Source organism: Nyctibius grandis, chromosome 1 (genome assembly GCF_013368605.1).
Source record: "Nyctibius grandis isolate bNycGra1 chromosome 1, bNycGra1.pri, whole genome shotgun sequence".
NCBI lineage: Eukaryota > Metazoa > Chordata > Aves > Nyctibiiformes > Nyctibiidae > Nyctibius > Nyctibius grandis.
This window is the reverse complement of record NC_090658.1, coordinates 72,103,424-72,123,342: the sequence shown is the minus strand read 5'-3', so window position 1 is coordinate 72,123,342 and position 19,919 is coordinate 72,103,424. Positions and strand designations below refer to the sequence as shown.

Below are 19,919 nucleotides of genomic sequence, written 5' to 3'. Positions count from 1 at the left end.
TATGAAAGTACACATTTTCAACATCAGTAAGCCCTTGTATCGTAACTCCCCTACCTCATTTACCACAAGAAGACAAAGTCTACAGATCCAGGTTATGCTTGTTCCATTTTCATTCACTAGATACAGTTATGTAAATGGTGGTGGCCTCTGTGAAATGTCACCTCTTGGTGAGGAAAAAAATCCAATTAGAAAGTCTAGTGGAAACTTACTGCTGTGACATGTAGGTGACATGGAATTAAAAGAGGAGAGGGAGGGAGAAGAGAGAAATTACACTAGTGTACCAAACCTAATATGAATACTTTTACTTTTGGCAACTAAAAACTGACATAAATACAGAAAATACTGCATTACACTTTTTCGATACATCAAGATTATGATCGTCTACTGAAAGCAGGTCCTTTTCTAGCTTTAGTATTAGTCACATAGCATCATAATGTCATAGATCAATCTCATACAGCTTTAGCCTTATGAAAGCTGGAGATTCATCCCACCTCTCCGATATTTACTGCAGAATAGGTGAACTGTCTCAGGAGTTACCAGTCTCTCTTCTTTGACTACAGACTTAACATTGACTAAGCAACTACCTAAGACTGGACACCTGACAAACCAGAGGTAGTTAAGTGAGACAAACCACATTCAAAGTGTCCTTTGAGTGATACAGTTCTATATTCACCCTGAGCTTCAGCTGTTCTCCTTTTGTATAGCAGCTCATCTTCACTGTGACCTACTGGGAAATCAGAAATATAGCCTCGGAGCTTGTTCACAGTTTGTTTCATAAATTTATTCTCATAAAGTCTAAAGTAATAGAAATATATTATACAGCTGGGTATTTTTTTTCTCATTCCTCTATGGTTCTACAAATTAGGACAGCTGTAGAGGCAGAAGTTAGTCCAGTTGCAGGAATCTTATATAACAGGATTTCATTTCTAGATGTTGGTGCTACTCAGTGTTCCTGGAAGAGCAGTTGTGTCACTGGGATTCACAAACGTTTTACTGCTGAAGTGAGGTCTGAATTACCAGAAGTAAGTTTAATGTAGCCCACTTTTTTCAAAGATATTTGAAAATATGCCGTAATATTGAATGTCAGAATGCAACTATTACAACAAAAGCACCTCAGATGATGTTTTGGAAGCTGGTTAACTTTGGAGGAGCATTATATACTTTCTTGGCATTTCTTGGCATTTCAGAATTTATTGCTACATCAAGGAAAATATTAAGGATATACACTAACTCAATCGTAGCACATAAATTGTGTGCCAGAATGGACATTGCGAGATGATAATCCTTGCCCCCAGGCAGGATCATCTATAAAGGTGTCACTCTTGATGTGTTTATCTAACTTTTCTTTTAAAAGTTCTAAAAATTCTGTGGAGTCTACCAATTTTCCACTGATTAACTATCTTTGCAACAAGAAAGTGGTTTCTAATATTTAACTAAAACCCTTAAGTATTTCTATTTTTTTCTGATAGTTGGAGTGTAGGCAGAGAATCTAATCCCATCTTTATTTCTACAGTGAGAGGAGTATGTGCGTTTTCTTCTTTTTATCCTTGCAAGTTGGAATTTTAGTCAGTAACCAGAATCACATTTGTTGAATTATTACACCACATAGACTGGAAGAGATGTTGCCTCTTCTGCAGGAAAAAAGATTTATTATATATGAATATTTGTTTCACATAGAGAATTCCTAGTATTGTTATATGAAGTTATACTTTTGTACAGCACAAAGGCAGAAGTATTAAGCCCAGGGCTGTGGTTTTCAAGAAAATGTAATAGATAAAAAGGCTGAGTTGTTTTCTATTCTGTCATGAGTGACTGGCAGAAGCAGGCAATAGAACAGATGTTTTTTTGTAGAATATTGTGGAAGGCCAAGGCAGGAGCTGTGGGAAGGGAAAAAGTTTTACTGGTGTGATATCAGGCTCTGCACATCTCTTCCTACAGCTTAGATGGAAGTTATTTCATTGTCTCATGGGATATTAGTGATTATATTTTTTTCTTTAAAAAAAAAAAGAACAGAAGCGTTATCTAATACTTGTTCCAATGGAAAAAAAATTAAACATCTGAAGATGCCTTTGGACATATTAAAGGAGCAGAAAAGAGCAAAATTAATTAACTTTGGTATGATCAGTTGGTTTTCTGTCAAGCACAGTGATGAGATCTGGGGCCCTCTGTTTTCCTTTCTTGTACATTTGAGGGTATAATAGAAATTATTGCCCATTGAAATTGGGCAAGGGAATAGAACTCATTACACTTTTTGTGTAATCCCACATATTTTAAAGTTTTTAAATTAGACTAGCTTAGTAGTGACTGTTTTGCTTTTGTCAGTTTTGAGGTTAAGACAAGTATTAACACAGTAATATACATTGGACTCATGACAGTAAAATACTAGATGACTTTTTAGCTGAATTGTCATCACCATAGTATGTGGCAGTAACGACAGTACATGATCCAATGTGAATCAAGCATAAGCCTAAGATGAAGCCATTTATTACAAAAAAAAAGACCCTTTTTATAACATATTTGCTTCTGTACATGCAGCCAGGCACTGTCCATGCAAAACCTGATTGGTCGCCCCGCTTCTGCCACACGCTGTCCACTCGCCCCCCTGCAACCCCTCATTGGTCAGTCCTTTCACCATCCCCCTGTGCTGTAACATGATCCTGCAGGTGCCAAGTCCAGCATTGTTCACAGTGATGTTTACTGTCAAGTATGCAGAGGCTCTGTGGGAAGCACACAGGAGACAGGCCTGTGGCCTTGCTTGGAGAGCTTGTTGACTTCAGCTCTTGATTCTTTCCCTTAGCTGCAATAATATCCCCCAACAATAGTATATAATTATTAATATATATTATTATGATGTTAATGTTCGCATTAAGATGTGTGCCAAGCCCTGTGCAAATACATAAGAAATGGTGGTTACGAACAATGACAATTAACAGCATCCAGCCTACAGGAGTTCAGGAGCACTCTGCCTGGGTGTCTTTTTTGGCACAAGCTGGGCGTAACTACCCTGGCTCTGACAAACTTGTGAAGCAAATGACTCAGTCTTCACACACATGATGAATCCCATCTCCATACTTTTGAGACCATATATGGTGGGTGAGGTAAGTACTTGCCTGTGAGGTGACAGCAGTTCGATCCCCAGGAAGAGTCAAGGTTTCCAACACATCACAGAAGTAAACCTTTGTTGTCTAGTAATTATCCAGCACATGATCATCAGTTTTCCAAAGAGCACTTGGATCACATTGTAGAGAGGCAATTTTTGTTTCCCCAGAGGAACTAACAGTCAAAGTGGTTTGGGGTGTTGTTTGTCTATCAGCAGAGGATGGTACAGATAGCTCAGTGTATTTGGGTGCTTGCCAGGCACAGAGAAGGAAGGAAGAGAGAATGTTAATTTTTTTAGAAGGCCAGCAGCTTCAGCTGCATAGCTGCAGATTTGTGCTGGCTGGGCCAATTGACTTGAGCAGGGACTGATATCCATCAAAGCTATTCTTAAAAAATAATTAAGCAAAAACTAACACAGCCTGCTTCTGGTGTGCAGGGGAAATGGATTGAATTTCCTGTTCATAAAACTGAACACGAGCACTGTACATCCAAAGACAGCTCATCAGAAATACTTGCAAATTGAATACTACTGTCCCAGGGAAGAATAGAAAATGCTTGAGGGTACCAACATTTAACCTTGTAGCAGTGACCTTATGGTTTCTTGAGTTCCATTACCTGCAAATAGCCCAGGGCCTCATGTCCCTCGAGCCTTGACTTTGCTCTCATCTACTTTCACTGTCCTCCTGCTTCTCATTTCTTCCTGGGGTGGCCAACTCCTTGCAGGTTCCGGTCTCTTCTCTCAGCTGGAGAGGGAAGGAATGGAAGAAGGTCTTCCTCAGTAAGGAAAGATCCCATGAGCTCAGTTGCACTCATGTTTGTGCCCTCAATCTCTCACTCTCATGTGTGTGATTTTCCACTCAATAGTTTGCCCCCAGGCCTCTTTCTCACAAGTCTAAAGTTGGCTTCATAAAGCAGCCACTAGTTTGGATACTTTGGAAGGCTTTCCATTAAAAGAAAGCCTGTTTTTAAAGTTTAAAATAATCTAAATATATTAATTTTAGTGTACAAACATTAAATTTTAATGTACAAACTTTTGCACATTTAAGCTGTTGTCCTAAGTAAACATCTCAGTGCTCCAAAATTAAAAGCTTTACAGCTTTTCCACTTTTTCCTCTCCTGGAGAACACCAGTGATGGTGTTTGTTCAAATCTGTGCCTCCTGAAGGTCTTCATGGTAGGAAAAATCTGATTTTCAGGGTCAAAGACAAGAATAATTGGCATGGGTTCATCAATGAACCACAGTGAAGTGATTTGTTCAGATCTCTGCCTCCTGTAGGCCTTCAGAGTAGACAAAATACAATTTTGAGAGTCACGTATAACAATAAATTGATACAGCGTCATCAATGTCAATGGAAGAACACTAACATAAACCATTACTAAAATGACAGTAGTTGTGTTTGTGAAAAGATGAGACAGAGTAACACTGGAGACTGAGACCTCTTATAAATATGTACAGCGTGGGAAAAAGAGAGTGCTTAATCTACAAACCTTTTGTCAGATTGTCCAAAACGGACTTTAAGCAGTTGTGATTTATTCCATCTTGAGTTATTGGACTTTATATAAAAGGCCACAGGATGAAATATAAGGGCCCATTTTGGCTTTAAATCCCATGAATTTACAAGTGTGTGTTGAGGGAGAGTGCTTAGCTCTCTGCACGCACATGTCCATAGGAGTACAGGTGCCTTGCTGCATCCACATACACACAGATATTTCTTCTCACCAGTCTTTGCATGCCATTTTTGCAATGGCTGTGAAAGCTATGCCCTCAGATTGCTGATGTGGTGTAGCTCCACTAAATGTACTTTTCAAGTGGTTGGCACTTGAGCCATTAACATGTAGGAAGTCATCCACAGTGTGAAAAGCGTTCATTGCTGACATCTCAGAAGACAGAATCTATGTCCTGTGATTCTAGATTTAATTATCAGTTGCTGTTTTTTAAAAACAAACTTTCAACTGTATGAAAATACTGGAGAACATCTTCCATACTATTACTCAGTGATCTTAGTAAAAGTAACTAACAGCCTCCCAATTTAATTTTGATAATTTTCTTTCACTTAAAACGTTTTGTAAGACATTTATATTACAAAAATAAAAGAACAGAAGTGGCTCATTTAAAGATTAAATACAAAACTTGTTTATACTGGTAGTTCCATTACAAGCCTAAAATACTCAGCTCCATACTAAAACTAAGTATTTGCATCTTAGCCAATGACTTTGTTTTTACAGCATATTAATATTAGAGAACAAATACTAGAGAATGATTTTAACAGTCTAAAAATATGCATATATCTAAACAAAAGCAAAGACTGGTATATTCATGGAGACAAAAGACTGTCAAATGGGGTCATACTCAAACCTTGTTAACTGCTCTATTGCTGCAATTTTTTTTCAGAGAATTTATGTTGTCACCTAAATTGCAGAAACCCTTTTTATTGCAGTGCGCCAATCACTACTGTCCATGATACAGCTGCCCACAAACAGATGAATCTGTAAAATATTCCTATGAAAGATGTGACTTGATCTCCCATACCTGGGTTGATTTTCTGCCTTTGGTTACATGGACTTATCATTCTCACTAATTGTAACTCACTGAAACTATAGGACATCAACAGCACTGCTATAAACTGAAAATGCTAGATTATATTTTCCTTAAATCATTAAGTTTCAGGCAAATTAGAGGCATGCTGTTGGTTTTATTTCCTGGAAGCTGAAGCACCCAGATGTTTCATTTTCATGACATTTAGCATTTAATAATCTCACTGTCATCAGTACTAATTATCCAAGTGCCTTTTATGCTTTTGTTTTGAGAATGGATATGTGAAAAAGTGCTTTGGTAGTTCAGTTTCCTCTTTTACTTTTTGGGGAATCTTCCAAAATGATTAGCTACATGATCAATCAGTTAAAAAAAGTGAATTCAAGGTTGGATCCAAATGTGCTTAAAGTCTGTGGAATTTTATTAACTTCTATTACTTGTGCCCAGAGATGATAAATAAGTTGGCAAGGCATTCATGGGAAAAACACTCTTGACAATTAACTAAAAAGGAAGAAGATTTGCCTGATTTAAACAGTTAGGGTCTTAAAATCTTCTTCAAAAAGCAGATTTTTAAATTAGTTTTTATCTTCTACTTTTGTGATTTTTTTTACATTTTTTTGTGAATTTGAAAAGAATAGTTAATCTTATTTGACTCATCACTCCAGCTTCCTTGTTCTAGTTTACTAATTTGATCTATCAGAGAACATGTTGCCATGCCAGTTGAAATGTCAGTGCTAGGTATGCAAGTATAGTATACCTATGTATACACCCACATATACATATATATGACAGCAGAACACTATTGCTTTCCTCACTAAAAAATCACCAAGCAGTAGTGATTTATTCAGATTTTCTCGAGTCAGACTTACACCTACTCACATCAGGGTCAAGGAGGGAACAGAGAGACTGAGTTGTTTTGAGAAAGGATGGTCATGTCACTTGGACAGGAAGATATGATATTTAGAGAGGCATATGGAAGGTTCTCATCAAATTATCTTCATGTTGCCTTTTCTTCATTGAAATGCTACAGCTAAGCTCTAATTTAACAGCATGGTACTCATGACTCCTCCTTTGTATTGTTCGTATTACGAAAGAAAAAAAGCACAGAAGGTGGGTTGCACAATAAACATACACTTATGTCTTTGTCATTCAGCTGGAAAGTGCGTTGGAGCATTAATGTCAGCAGCTTTATTTTCCCATTTCTTTGACAGGTCCAAAACCGAGAAGACCTTAATTTTGTCATGCTTCTCTGCAGAATAAAAAAAGCAGCTGATTAAAGTGTTTCTATTTCCCCTTTACTGTAATTACAATTTTTCAGTTTAGTGATTTGGTTTCAAAGAACGTTTGCTTTTACTGCTAGCTGGAGTTTAGCATGGGGTAGATGGGAGAATAAATGTATTTCTAAGCAAAATTTAGCACAAAAAAAAGAGAGAAAACTTTAGAATTTTAAAAGTAAGTATCACACTTACCAGGAAGAAGCTGCTTATTACCTCCGCTCCTAACCACGTTCAATGATTTACTGGTTCAGACACAAGACAATGCTGCCTAATATGATTTCCTATTGGTGACTGAGACAAACCCCTAAGGTTTAGGATATGGGCATGCTTATTAGTATTAGATATTCTGAGAGAAAATTAGAAGAAGGTTTTGAGTAAAAACAAATCTCGAAAGAAGTTTGCCTGTGGGCAGAGTATCCTTTCATCTATAGAAAATGAGACCACTCAGGTTTTTCTTAACACAGAACAAGAATCAAACCAAAGGGAGCAAAGGGGTCACATTGGTCATTTGAGCAAGGACATATTTTTCCCTTTGAGAATAAGCAACTCATGCAAAGAAACAGGCTCAAAGTTGTAAACAAATTTTGTCTAGTGAGTATTGGTAAAACAGAATCACCTTTTCCCCTGTACATAATAAAGGTGAAATCTGGAAAGCGCATTTTTTGCAATACCTTTCCAAGAGGAAGCATCACTGAGTAAATTAAATTGCTGGGCTTTTGGACCAGGCAAAATAAAATTGTGTTTTAAAAATTTTACTAATTTCTATCATAATTAAAGACAAGCCTGGAAATTGAAGAAAACTCCTGAGAAGTATTTACAGCAATAACTAACACAGTTCTTGAGAAGTGAGTACTGCAGAACAGATTCTTGTGTGAAGGATGTATTACAAGCAAAGAGCATACACAAAAATCCATAAACCAACAGAAAAAAACACAAAATGTCATGTTATTTCATTGTTTAATTGAAAGGCTAAGACTTCTGCATTAAGAGGTACACTCTGTATAAGGAGGTTTTGCCCACAGGTGAATAATATGACTCCTTAACTATTTGTCTAACTGGGAATTTCTGGAGAACTTCACTCAGGATAAATGGATGGTATGAAAGCTAGATATCTAGTGACCTTTTCAGGTGCATAAATAATGCATGCTTCATATTTTCATTTGTCTTTGTGTTTCTTCCTTCTGGAGAACTAAAAGGTGTCAGAAATGCCACCTTCTCAAAGCTGAATCTTTAGCAAATTCTTCTTCTTTTATGCATAGTTCCTCCTTAGGAACCCTTATAAAGCATTTGATATTTCCTCTTATTTTGCCAGTTACCAGCCCCTCACACCTTCACTTTCTCCTTCTTCCAGTACCATTCATATTATCCTTTTACTTTTTTTTTTGCCTTCCAAAATCTTGAATCCTTGGAAAGAACTGCTGCTGATGGTATGTAACTGTGAGCAGTTCAGCAGCTGACTGTCTTAAGTCTAAAGCAGCTTACACAACCAATATTCTCCCTAAGGGAGTAAGTCTTTGACTCATTTCTCACTATACTGAGTGGATTATGCAGTGGGATGCTGAAGTGGAAGTAAAGCATTAAGTAAGATAGGAAAGGGAAGAGTCTTTCATCTGCTCTCCTGAGCGCCTATGTCCTGGCAGATAAAGACATCCCTCTGCAACTGTGCTTACTGCACTTCTCATATTATGTTGGATTAAAGCAAAGTGTCATAGAGGTTTTTCTGCAGGGAATTTGGCATCTAAAGTAGACTATACTAAGTAGTAAATGGCTGTGTACAAAAAACCTAGCAGTGTAGTTCTAGAGTTGAGGATCAATGGGATAAATCTTTGCAGCAAGGTACAAGTTATGTATATTCTGTCATGTGTTCTAGGTGGAGACCCTAGATGCGGGACAAATAGCAACTTGTGCCATTTAGTAGGAGATGTATAGGATTTTTGTGTAACAACCAGCTATAGGGGTTATCCTTGGCTAACAGCGAAACTCCCACTCAGCCGCTCGCTTACTTCTCCCCTGGAGAGAAGGAGGAACAGGAACAAGAAAGTTCATGGGTCAAGATAAAGACAGGCAGGTTGATTACTAATTACTGTTGTCGGCAGAGCAGACTGAGGGAAAATTAACTCATAAAAATGTAATCGCTAATTTGGATAGTGGGAAACAGAAAGACAAATATTAAAACACCACTTTTCCTCTCCCCTTTCCCAAGCTCAACTTCACTTCTTCACTCCAGACCTCAGCAGTTATGGTTGATACATGGTGGTTCCTCTCTGCTGCTCTGTCCTCCTCACACTTTTTGCATGGTCCGGCATGGGTCCTTCACAGGCTGCAGGGGAATCTCTGTTCTGCTGTGGAGCACCTCCTCTTCCTCCTCCTCTTCTGACCTTGGTGCTCCCTCTGCTGCTTCTTACTCTTTTTGTTCCCTCCTCCTCTCTCTCCGTGGCAAGTGTCCTTACACACACTTTCCCAGAGGTGCCACCATTTTGGCTGCCGGGCCCAGCCATGCCCCATGGTGGGTGGGTTGAAGCCGGCTGGAACTGGCTGTGTCTGGCATGGGGCAGCCCCGGCCACTCCTCACAGAGGACCCTGCAGCCCCCACAGTACCTGGGCACCTGCATCATGTACACTGGCACAGTTAATCACCAAAGTATCTTCTTACACAGACTTTCTGACCTTCCCTCAGAAATTGCGTCAGCAACTGGAGCAATAGAAATAAGCCATTGAGAAAAGCTCCCATTTGCTGGAATGTTTCAAAATGGACAAAATCGGACTCCAGCTGCAACATAGGTAGAAGTGTGAAACACTGAACACAGATTGAGGGCTGCGGACGGGGTCCATGGACTGTACTAGCAAGAGCAGGAAGCTCCTGGGTGGGCAACTTACTCTTGGCTGAGCAGTGCAAATTTGATCTCATTGGGCTTGGTCAAGTCTTGATTTTCAGAGTTTCTGGAAATTTACTATTCCTGTTGACTTCAGCAGGATTTTAGCATCTCAGAGAAAGAAGGGATTAGAAACACCGTTCCACCTGCTCAGCCAAACTGTCGAGTGACAAACCTCCCATGTGGGAAGGCTCACTAAATCCCGTGAGGCAAAGGACTCTTGAATCCCAAAGCAGAGCTGCACAATTGCAGCTGTGCTGTCTTCAGGCTGTAGTCTAGCTTGTGCACCAGGTCACCTGTAATAGCAATTGCTCATATAGGCAAGCCATACTTCCTATGGCGCCGGGGGAAATCTCACCATTTTTACCCTCTCAGTTTCTTGGTGATCATTTTCCCAATTGTCTGGGTTACAGACTTGTCATTGGAGACTGCAGGTTTGTCTGTATTGGCTATGCAGATGTATTTTAAATAATCACTTTGATGGACATACTTGATTTTGATACAGAAGAAGTTCTACCTTGAATGACTGCAGCAGCCATTTAACTTTTTTTATGTCAGAGTGTAATCCACAAAGTGTGTAAAAAGACTAGCTAAAAGGTAAGTAAGTATTTCAAAAAGCTCATTAGGAATAAATACAATACCGAATGATTAATTTTTCCAGCCTAATTGTAAGAAATGCCACGTCTTCATATTCAGAAGATTTGTATATACGTAGCATGGATAGAAAACTTAAGTATGTAAACCCTTGTTGTCCACTTTTGGATTCACAGGAAACCATATCACAGCCAATGGAACAAGGTTTATATTCTTTATTTTCCAAAATGGATAACAATCAGCATACAATTTTGCAATATTTCAGGCTAATTTGAGTAAAACCATGCAATTCAGGTAATTTTTTTAAAGTTTCCAGGTGAATTTAAAGAGAAAAATGCTTGCCACTTTGAGAGTGGACCTGTTTCTCCTGTTCTTCGAGGCAGTGACTGAGATGAGGAAACGACAATAAATGACTGATTTTATATCACTTATGCAATGATATTGTTTATATTCCCAAAGCTTTCAGATATCTAATTGGAACATTATGGAAATGAGATCTGGAACATATTCTTGTCGTCTCCTCACTCAAACGTGAAGAAAAGGTTAAGGTTAACTATAATGAAAAATTATTGTTTTGCCAAAAGAAGCTGAAAAAAATAACTGCTTATAGTATATTAAAATTTTGTCCTGATTATTGGAATTAGATAAAGTCTTGAATTAAATTAGCTGATTTTCGGAAAGTTATAGTCTCATTCTAAGGCAGCTTTCACAGTAAAAACCTAGGGTCATAATGTCCATAATAAAATACACAAAATCACAAATTGGGAAGGAAAAAAAGGCACTGGAAATATAAAAAGGCCAACTGAAAGAAAATCAAAGACTGTCATTTTACCATGAAATATTCGCTGTTGGCACTTCTATCTCCAGAGCAGATTTCACAGGTGACTGTGGAGGCATTCACCATGAATGCTTTTACCTGCACTGTGCTCCTATGTGGGAAGGAGTACTCCTAGGGCAGGACCTGTTCCTACCTCTTTCCAGAATCCACTGTCTAGACTGTGTGTCTATTGCAGCACAGGACCTGTGCAATATGAGAACACATTAAGACCAAGAACCCAGTTCCCATAAGGCCATGACCAGTAATCAGAGAGTATCAACCTGACCCAGCAGTGTAACAGCAAAGCTTCCTGAATTGAATTAACCTGTCAAAGACTCAGTTGTCCAAAACTCACATGAGTCAGTTATTTGATTAAGGTAAGAATGGGTCGGCAGGGAGATGGGATGGGGAAGGGGCTGATGTTATCATGAACTATGCTAAAAAATAAAAAAGCAATATATAGTTACTGGTGTGATCAGACTCCACAAGTAGCCAAGTTGTACAAAGAGCATTGTTCTGCTTCACCAGATAACTATGTAACTAAGATCGCTGTACATTTCACAGATTAAATGCAAAAATATAGTAAGGAAATATAAACAAATAGCAGCTTGCAAAAATGCATAATTATTTACATTGCCATACGTATAGACAATTGACATGCCAGTTTTCAGTCATGTGCCTTCACATGGATCAAATGCAATCCCGTCTCTTTCTTACGGCAGCAAATCCATTATTTCTACAGAAAAGCCCAAAGAAGGTTGAGGATTGGCATATCTACTTCCAGTTCTCATCTATAAGTTATCAACAGTAGTGTGCTGTGAGGAAGTCCGTTCATTTCATCTAGTAAAATCAGCTACCCGAAGTATTTCATGTGCTCCTGTTTATTTTTTTTTGTTTGGTTTTGGTTTTTGTTTGTTTGGTTTTTGATTACTGATCTGAGATTGCATCAAATTGGCATGCTTACCTATTGGAAATTTGGGCTGCTTTAGTTTCTTGAGTGGTATCTCACATAACAGCTTTTCATCTGACTTACGCTAACAGCAAATGGTTGGCTGGTATATTCTTCATTTACATGGTCTTTGCTGCAAGTCAATCTGATTTATCCACAGAAGAAAAGTAGAAGTACTAAAATAATTTCATTTGTTTCTTGGGACCTTCACGTTGGTAAAACATGATTTTCCTCACCTTTGCCATGTTGTTTCACTTTCTCTGCTCACTTTGGGCTTTAGAAAGTGAAGAGTTTGTATTTCACCAAGAGGCAGGGCAAACAGACCATACTTTTACTGCTTCAAGTTAAACAGAAATATTTTTCATTAACATGGCTTGCAGAGTCAATTTACTGGTAGTATATTGAGCTGCTCCGAGTAAGTGTGAGCTTCAGGCTACACTGGTCAATGAGACATAAAAATAGCACCAGTCACAGAGCACATTTCCGTGACTTAGCGAGGCATTTTCCTGTCGGCAATTTGATTGAACGTTAAGAAGAAATGATTTAGGATTGCAGGTAGTCTTGCAATATTGCTGATGTAAGAGCTACATTCAACATTTCACTCCCTAAATAAGATTAAATGGAAAACAGACTCACTTCAATGCTGAGCAGGTAGGTAAAGAAAAACAAGAAGAGCAAAAGAGGCAGGAAAACACACACACAAGCTCACAGGCACGATCAGGTCAATGCTTTGTTAGCATTGACGTTTCCATGTTAGCATTGCTGCCTTTCCATGAGAAACAGGGCACTTTTACATTTCTGCCATTGTCAAACATAGTTCATTACTGCTTGTTTTGCCTCTGCCCCATGGAAACTTTTTCCAGGTACATGTGTCCAAGTGGATCACATTCTTGCAATGACAAGTACCACTGTAACTACTGTGGACCTCAGCAGAAAAGATAAAGTGCAAAATGTGAGTGATCACAGGACTCAGTCTCTCTACTGCCCTGGTTTCCCTGTCTTTCTCTTGGAAGTCTTTGAGTGAGTCTTTTCTTCCTTGTTTGAAGTGGGATTAGTGGGAAATTGCAGTCCAAATCCATTAGGTCCATTTAGGAAGACACATTGAAAGTAGCGGACAGGAGCTAGGAAAACAAGGAAGAGATGGTTAATGTTTATGGCTTCCAAACTGGGGCCATGAGTCTATTCCATGTTCTTACAGAAAACATCTGTATAATTTCATTCCCATTAAGTGAGTTATAACAGCACAAATCTCTAGTGTGATCACAAGCCAGGTTCTTCATATCAACAATTTTTTAGCTAAAAGGCTCAACAAGACATCTTTGTAGCACAAGATGAGAAATTATTGACAATTTCACAGAATCACAGAATCAATCAGGTTGGAAGAGACCTCAGGGATCATCGAGTCCAACCCTTAAGTTGCCCTTACAGCACCCTGTCAACTAGACCATGGCACTAAGTGCCATGTCCAGGCTTTTCTTAAACACATCCAGAGATGGTGACTCCACCACCTCCCTGGGCAGCCCATTCCAATGTCTAATAATCCTTTCTGAAAAGAAATTCTTCCTGATGTCCAACCTGAACCTCCCCTGGTGAAGCTTGAGGCTGTGTCCTCTTGTCCTATCGCTAGTTGCCCGGGAGAAGAGCTCAACTCCCACTCCGCTACAACCTCCCTTCAGGTAGTTGTAGACGGCAGTAAGGTCACCTCTGAGCCTCCTCTTCTCCAGGCTAAACAACCCCAGCTCCCTCAGCTGTTCCTCATAGGTCAGACCCTCCAGACCCTTCACCAGCTTGGTTGCCCTCCTCTGGACTCGCTCCAACACCTCAACATCTTTCTTGAAGTGCGGGGCCCAGAACTGGACACAGTATTCAAGGTGTGGCCTCACCAGTGCCGAGTTCAGAGGGACGATCACTTCCCTAGACCGGCTGGCTACACTATTCCTAATAGAGGCCAGGATGCCATTGGCCTTCTTGGCCACCTGGGCACACTGCTGGCTCATGTTTAGCCGGCTGTCGATCAGCACCCCCAGGTCTCTTTCCACCGGGCCGCTTTCTAACCACTCTTCCCCCAGCCTGTAGAGCTGCATGGGGTTGTTGTGACCGAAGTGTAAGACCCTGCACTTGTTCTTGTTGAACCTCATGCCGTTGGTCTCGGCCCATCTATCTAACCTGTCCAAATCCCTCTGTAGGGCCTTCCTACCCTCCAGCAGATCAACACTGCCACCCAGCTTGGTGTCATCTGCAAATTTGCTGAGGGTGCACTCAATCCCTACGTCTAGATCATCTATAAAGATATTGAACAGCACCGGCCCCAGAACTGAGCCCTGGGGAACACTGCTAGTGACCGGGCACCAGTTGGACTTTGCCCCATTCACCACCACTCTCTGGGCTCGGCCATCCAGCCAGTTTTTAACCCATTTAAGAGTTCACCCATCCAAGCCCCGGGCAGCCAGTTTGTCTAGGAGGATGCTGTGGGAGACAGTGTCGAATGCCTTACTGAAGTCTAGATAGACTACATCCACAGCCCTGCCCTCATCTACTAAGCGGGTCACTTGGTCATAGAAGGAGACCAGGTTGGTCGAGCAGGACCTGCCTGTCATGAATCCATGTTGGCTGGCCCCGATGCCCCCATTGTCCTGCATGTGCTGTGTAATGGCACTCAGGGTGATCTGTTCCATCACCTTGCCTGGCACTGAGGTCAGGCTGACAGGCCTATAGTTCCCTGGATCGTCCTTCCAACCCTTCTTGTAGATGGGCATTATGTTTGCTGATTTCCAGTCAGCTGGAACTTCTCCAGTTAACCAGGACTGACGGTAGATAATCGAGAGTGGTTTGGCAAGTTCATTTGCCAGTTCTTTCATTACTCTGGGGTGAATGCCATCCGGGCCCATAGCCTTGTGGGTGTCCAACTGGCACAGCAGGTCACTAACCAGACGGGAGGTTCACACAGCCCCCCGTCCCTAACTTCAGGCTCTGGGGGCTGAGTCTCCTGAGGACAACCGGTCTTGACATTAAAGACCGAGGCAAAGAAGGCATTGAGCACCTCTGCCTTTTCCTCATCCCCTGACACTACACTACCCTCCTCATTCAGCAAGTGGTGGAGGCTCTCCTTGACCCTCCTTTTGCTGTTAATGTATTTGTAAAAGCTTTTTTTGTTGTCTTTGACTGTAGCAGCCAAATCGAGCTCTAATTGAGCTTTGGCCCTTCTAATCTTCTCCCTACACGACCTGGCCATGTCCCTATAGACCTCCCAAGTTACCTGACCCTTCTTCCAGAGCAAGTAGGCTCTCTTTTTTCCTTAAGTTCTAGTCTAAGTTCCCTGTTTAACCAGGCTGGTCTTTTTCCCCGATGGCTTGCCTTCCTACAGACTGGGACAGCCTGCTCCTGAATATTTAGCAATTCCCTTTTGAAGCATGTCCAGCCTTCCTGGACTCCTTCGCCCTTCAGGACCGATTCCCAAGGGACTCGGTCCACCAGCCTCTTAAACAGGCTAAAGTCAGCCCGCCGGAAATCTAAGGCAGAAGTTCTACTCTTGCCCCTCCTTACTTCCCCCACTGTCGAAAACTCTAACATTTCGTGGTTGCTACTCCCAAGACGGCCGCCGACCCTCACATCTCCCACTAGTCCTTCTCTGTTCACAAACAACAGGTCAAGCAGGGCCCCTCCTCTAGTGGGCTCATTTACCACTTGCATGAGGAAGTTGTCCTCCACACATTCGAGGAATCTCCTAGATTGCTTCCTCTCTGCCATATTGTACTTCCAGCAGACATCTGGCAAGTTGAAGTCGCCGACGAGTACAAGGGCTGGCGACCGGGCGGCTTCTGACAGCCGCTTGTAAAACGCCTCGTTCACCTGCTCATCCTGGTTGGGTGGTCTATAACAGACTCCCACCGTAATGTCCGCCCTGCCGACCTTCCCCCTATCTTCACCCATAAACATTCAACCAATTTCACATTTAAATTCATTATTCCCCTCAGTATTATAGTCCTACTTCTCCCAGAATATTTGCATTTTGGGATAGCTGAATGCAAGCTCCCCAAATTCACACATATATTTTCTGATTTTATATTTCACAGCCACTTGCAGATACACTGAAGAGTTCCAGAAGGACTCAATGACATATTTTATTAGGCTTCAAATGATTTATCTTTTATTCTGAGTAAAGGGATCATAAATGTCAGTACCTCTTTCCTAGTCTTTCACAATCAAGGTTTTCTCCCTTTTGATTTTTGAGCACTAATCTGTGTAGTCACACTTATTTCCATTATGTTTTAAAAGCTTTGAAGAACACATACTTTATCACTGATGGAAATGACCTAATTTGTTCCAAAAGCTGAGTTTTGCACTCTGAGATTAACGTTGACAAGATTTAAAAAAATAACTATTAGTCACTTATATGTTTGGGAAAATGATTGGAGGAATGTTGGCATCTGAAACAAGTTAGTTTTCATTAAATTGATTTTCTGATGACTTTTTCTTTCTCCTGCTGTTCATTCCATATTAAAAAAAATTAGCTCTTCTTGTGACAGTTCTAAACTGAGATGGACTTCAGGGCTCCCCGTGTTGTAAACTGAGGTGCAGGGTTTATTTATTGACTGCCAAGTAACAGTAAATGGTGGAACACAGAGCAGTGTGTCTGAAATGCTGGTATATTCAGTCCAGTTATATTATCCTCTGTGGTCTTCTTGCCTGACTCACACAAATGTTAAGTCTTTGTTATCTAAAAAGCACACTTCAAAAATGGAGTTGGAAATCAGGTCCTTCTGCAAATCACTTACTGCCTTTCCACTAAATCTAAGAATGGAAACAATTTTTTCCCCTAAATTTTTTTCCTCTCTGAGATGAAGGTGAGATTTCTTCAGAAAAAAAGAGACAAAGCAACTTCCATGACTAGAGCTCATAACCCAAATATGACAGACTAAGGTTCCCCTGCGAGGCCTGACGAGCCATGGACTAGGTGCGTGATGTAGGTGTGCTATATGTCCTTTACCATTGGCCATTTTATGGTGGTACTTGGGCAAGACAAGAAAGTTTCTGGGATATGTTATCGTTTCAACAAATAGTCTTATTCCATCCTTGAACTAAGGTAACTTTTGTGAGTAAAATTAACTCAAAGCAGTGTATTGCCACAAACCCCGCTATGATTAAAAACAATCATGTTTTCATGCCAAAGTACTCTGTCAGAGATTTCTCAATAAGATTTTCTTTTAAAAAACCTTAAGTACACAACCCCCTAAAATTTAATTCCAGTGGATGCCAGTTGGGTAAAGAGAAATACTTTACAGGAAGAAAGCTGCCAATTAAAAACTCACCTTTCGCTGTTTAAATGGGAATTATTTCTGCATATTCCTCTTATGGGTATAAAAATGAAAATAAAAAGTCAATTAACTCTCTCTTCTTTATGAAGAAGGCAAGTAGGGGATAATGAACTTTCTAGTCCCAATAAATACCAAAAAATAGTTTACGTAAGGGTAAAAAAAAAGATTATACCCCCCTCTATTTTACATGCAAAATGTAAATGAATTCTCTTGAAAAGAATGTAAAAATTCAGCTCTTTTTCTTCACAAAAACATACGTTCACAAAGTCCTGATACATACTAACTTGTATAGCTACATACTGACAAGCATTTTAAACATTGTAGTTGTAGCATGCTTGACACCACAGTATTTTCCAGAGGTGTTACCTGATCCTCATTCTAAAATCACTAGTAGTACTGGCACTGCAACCATTTCACTTGAAAATCTGACTTACTGTCTATTGTTAAAAGCTGCTAAATTCATGGAGCGGGAGGGAAAGGGCAAACTTTCAGATTTTTGCAACTTGGCCAAAAGCCACAAACTAATTACAGTGGGCCGTAATACTAAATTTGAAAAATAGGCACAGAAAGTAATTACTTTGAAAAAAAAATCTAAAATTTATGTGTATTTGGAATGTGTAATGCTGAAGATCACCCTTGATTGTGTTGTTTCTGAGGTACCTGTAGTGTTTGTGAAGTGAGCCCTGTGTGTGGCTAATATGTACTTAAGTTGAGTGCAGCATTTTGAAGTGACATTCAAATGCTTATATAGCCTGTTACTTATCATCTGTCTTCAGAAAATATCAGGAAAACGTAGGATAAAGAAACTCAGGAGAGATAGGGACACTGGTAATGACTTTTATTAATTTTGCCTGCTACTTCCTTTCATAAGACTAATTCCAGTAACTTAATTTGTTACCATGTTTAACTACCTGTGGTGAACCTTTCAGTGCTGAAATTAGCTGCAGGCTGAGCTTGTTTTTTGGCAAAGCTCTCCAAAAGGATAATGTAGGTATATTAAAAAAAAAATGGTTTGCTTTTCTTGGTATAAAAAAACTTTTCTTTAAAAAGTGTCAGTGTCCTAGGAGGCTAGAGGGGCAATGTTGAGGACAGAAGACATCTCACTTTTGTGTCAAGGGTGATGAGACAGAGACGGGAAGCCGTGGTGGAGACAGTGACTTCTCAAGCAAAAGAAGTGGTCTGCCATGGTAGGAGACCAACACTAATCTAACAAAGTGCCTGAGCCAGGTGATTCTTGGGGTGGCTGGAAGAAAGAATAGGTGATGTACAACTTGACCAAAGAGCTTGACAAGAAAAATGGACATAGCTGTGCCAAGAGATCGTGGTCAAGCGGCTGGAAAGTGATAGGGGAACCTCACAGTAAGAAGGGAGACAAGGGCTGAAGATTATGACAGAAAAAACAGAGCAAGAGTCACTTTGTGGATGAACTGAGAGTGGGAAACCCTGAAGAGTGGAAGATAGGATAAACACTGCAAATGGGATGGGAGTAAGAACAAGGGGACTAGAAAAGGTAGGATATGTACAAGAATTCTTAAGATAAGGAGGAAAAAGCAATCACACTTCTTCCAGAAGTGTGTAAGGGGTATGAGGCTCAAACACCTATGAATATTGCAGCGTACTGTCTTCCAAAACCAATGTTTTGGACAATCACTCTGCTGTCAGCCAGCAGTCAAAACCACTGGTTTTGACTTTACCCCTCTTCAGTGATCACACATTTTAGGGATGACAACCTAGTGCTGTTGAGAGATTTTCCTTTAGTCCTTTAGACAGGAGCCCTTTCTAGGGGTCGAACCCTCAGGGTCTGTGTGGGCTGTAACTTTGGAGTCTGAACTGGTATGGAACAGTGTTCAGGGCCAAAGCCTCCTTCCACACTGACACTGACAGAGGTCTCCTCTTCTCTATGGTATTAGTGAAGAAGTAAGAGGAATTAACCTGTAGGAGGTTTCTCCTAGCCTCTGAGGCATAGGCAAGGCTACAGCTCATGAGAAATTTAGCTCTAACGACTTTTCACTGGAGAAAAAGCTTTATGACAAAAGGGGAAGATATAGATTCTGCTTTTAAAAAAGATGATCAAAGTCCACAAAAGAATTAATTAAAACTCTTTGTTGACTGTTTCATCCTGAGGAAGGATATACTAAAAAAAGAAGTGCTTTTTTCCTCAATAGTAAACATACTATAGTAGAGGATTTGAAATATCCAAATATCCAAAAGCAACTTTATAAATAACAAGTGATATCTGAAACAAAAATTTGGAAACTCTACCTTTTGATTTTCAAAACTTTTAAATGAAATTTTCCTGAAATGAATTGGAAAATCTACAAATATTTCTGAAAAAAAAGTTTTAATTTTTAACTGGAATGTCATTGGAATGAGTCTGAAATGTTTCACTCTGAAATGAAAAGTCCCCTTTTTCTTCACATGCTTCATGGTTTTATCCTAAGATTAAGGCAATGTTTATACATG

The 19,919-nt window shown here is 40.0% G+C and overlaps 1 protein-coding gene across 20 annotated transcripts in view; it reads right to left on the bottom strand.

Moving 5' to 3' along the window:
- Positions 1 to 10,575: 10,575 nt before the first annotated feature.
- Positions 10,576 to 19,919, bottom strand: part of TRDN (triadin) — a 254,540-nt gene continuing 245,196 nt past the window's right edge. For all 20 annotated transcript variants that reach the window (XM_068416426.1, XM_068416449.1, XM_068416442.1 and 17 more), the window contains one exon: positions 10,576 to 13,262. In XM_068416426.1, coding sequence (XP_068272527.1) covers positions 13,120 to 13,262 — 143 coding nt within the window. In that variant the 3' untranslated portion in view covers positions 10,576 to 13,119. The remainder of the gene's footprint in view (positions 13,263 to 19,919) is intronic.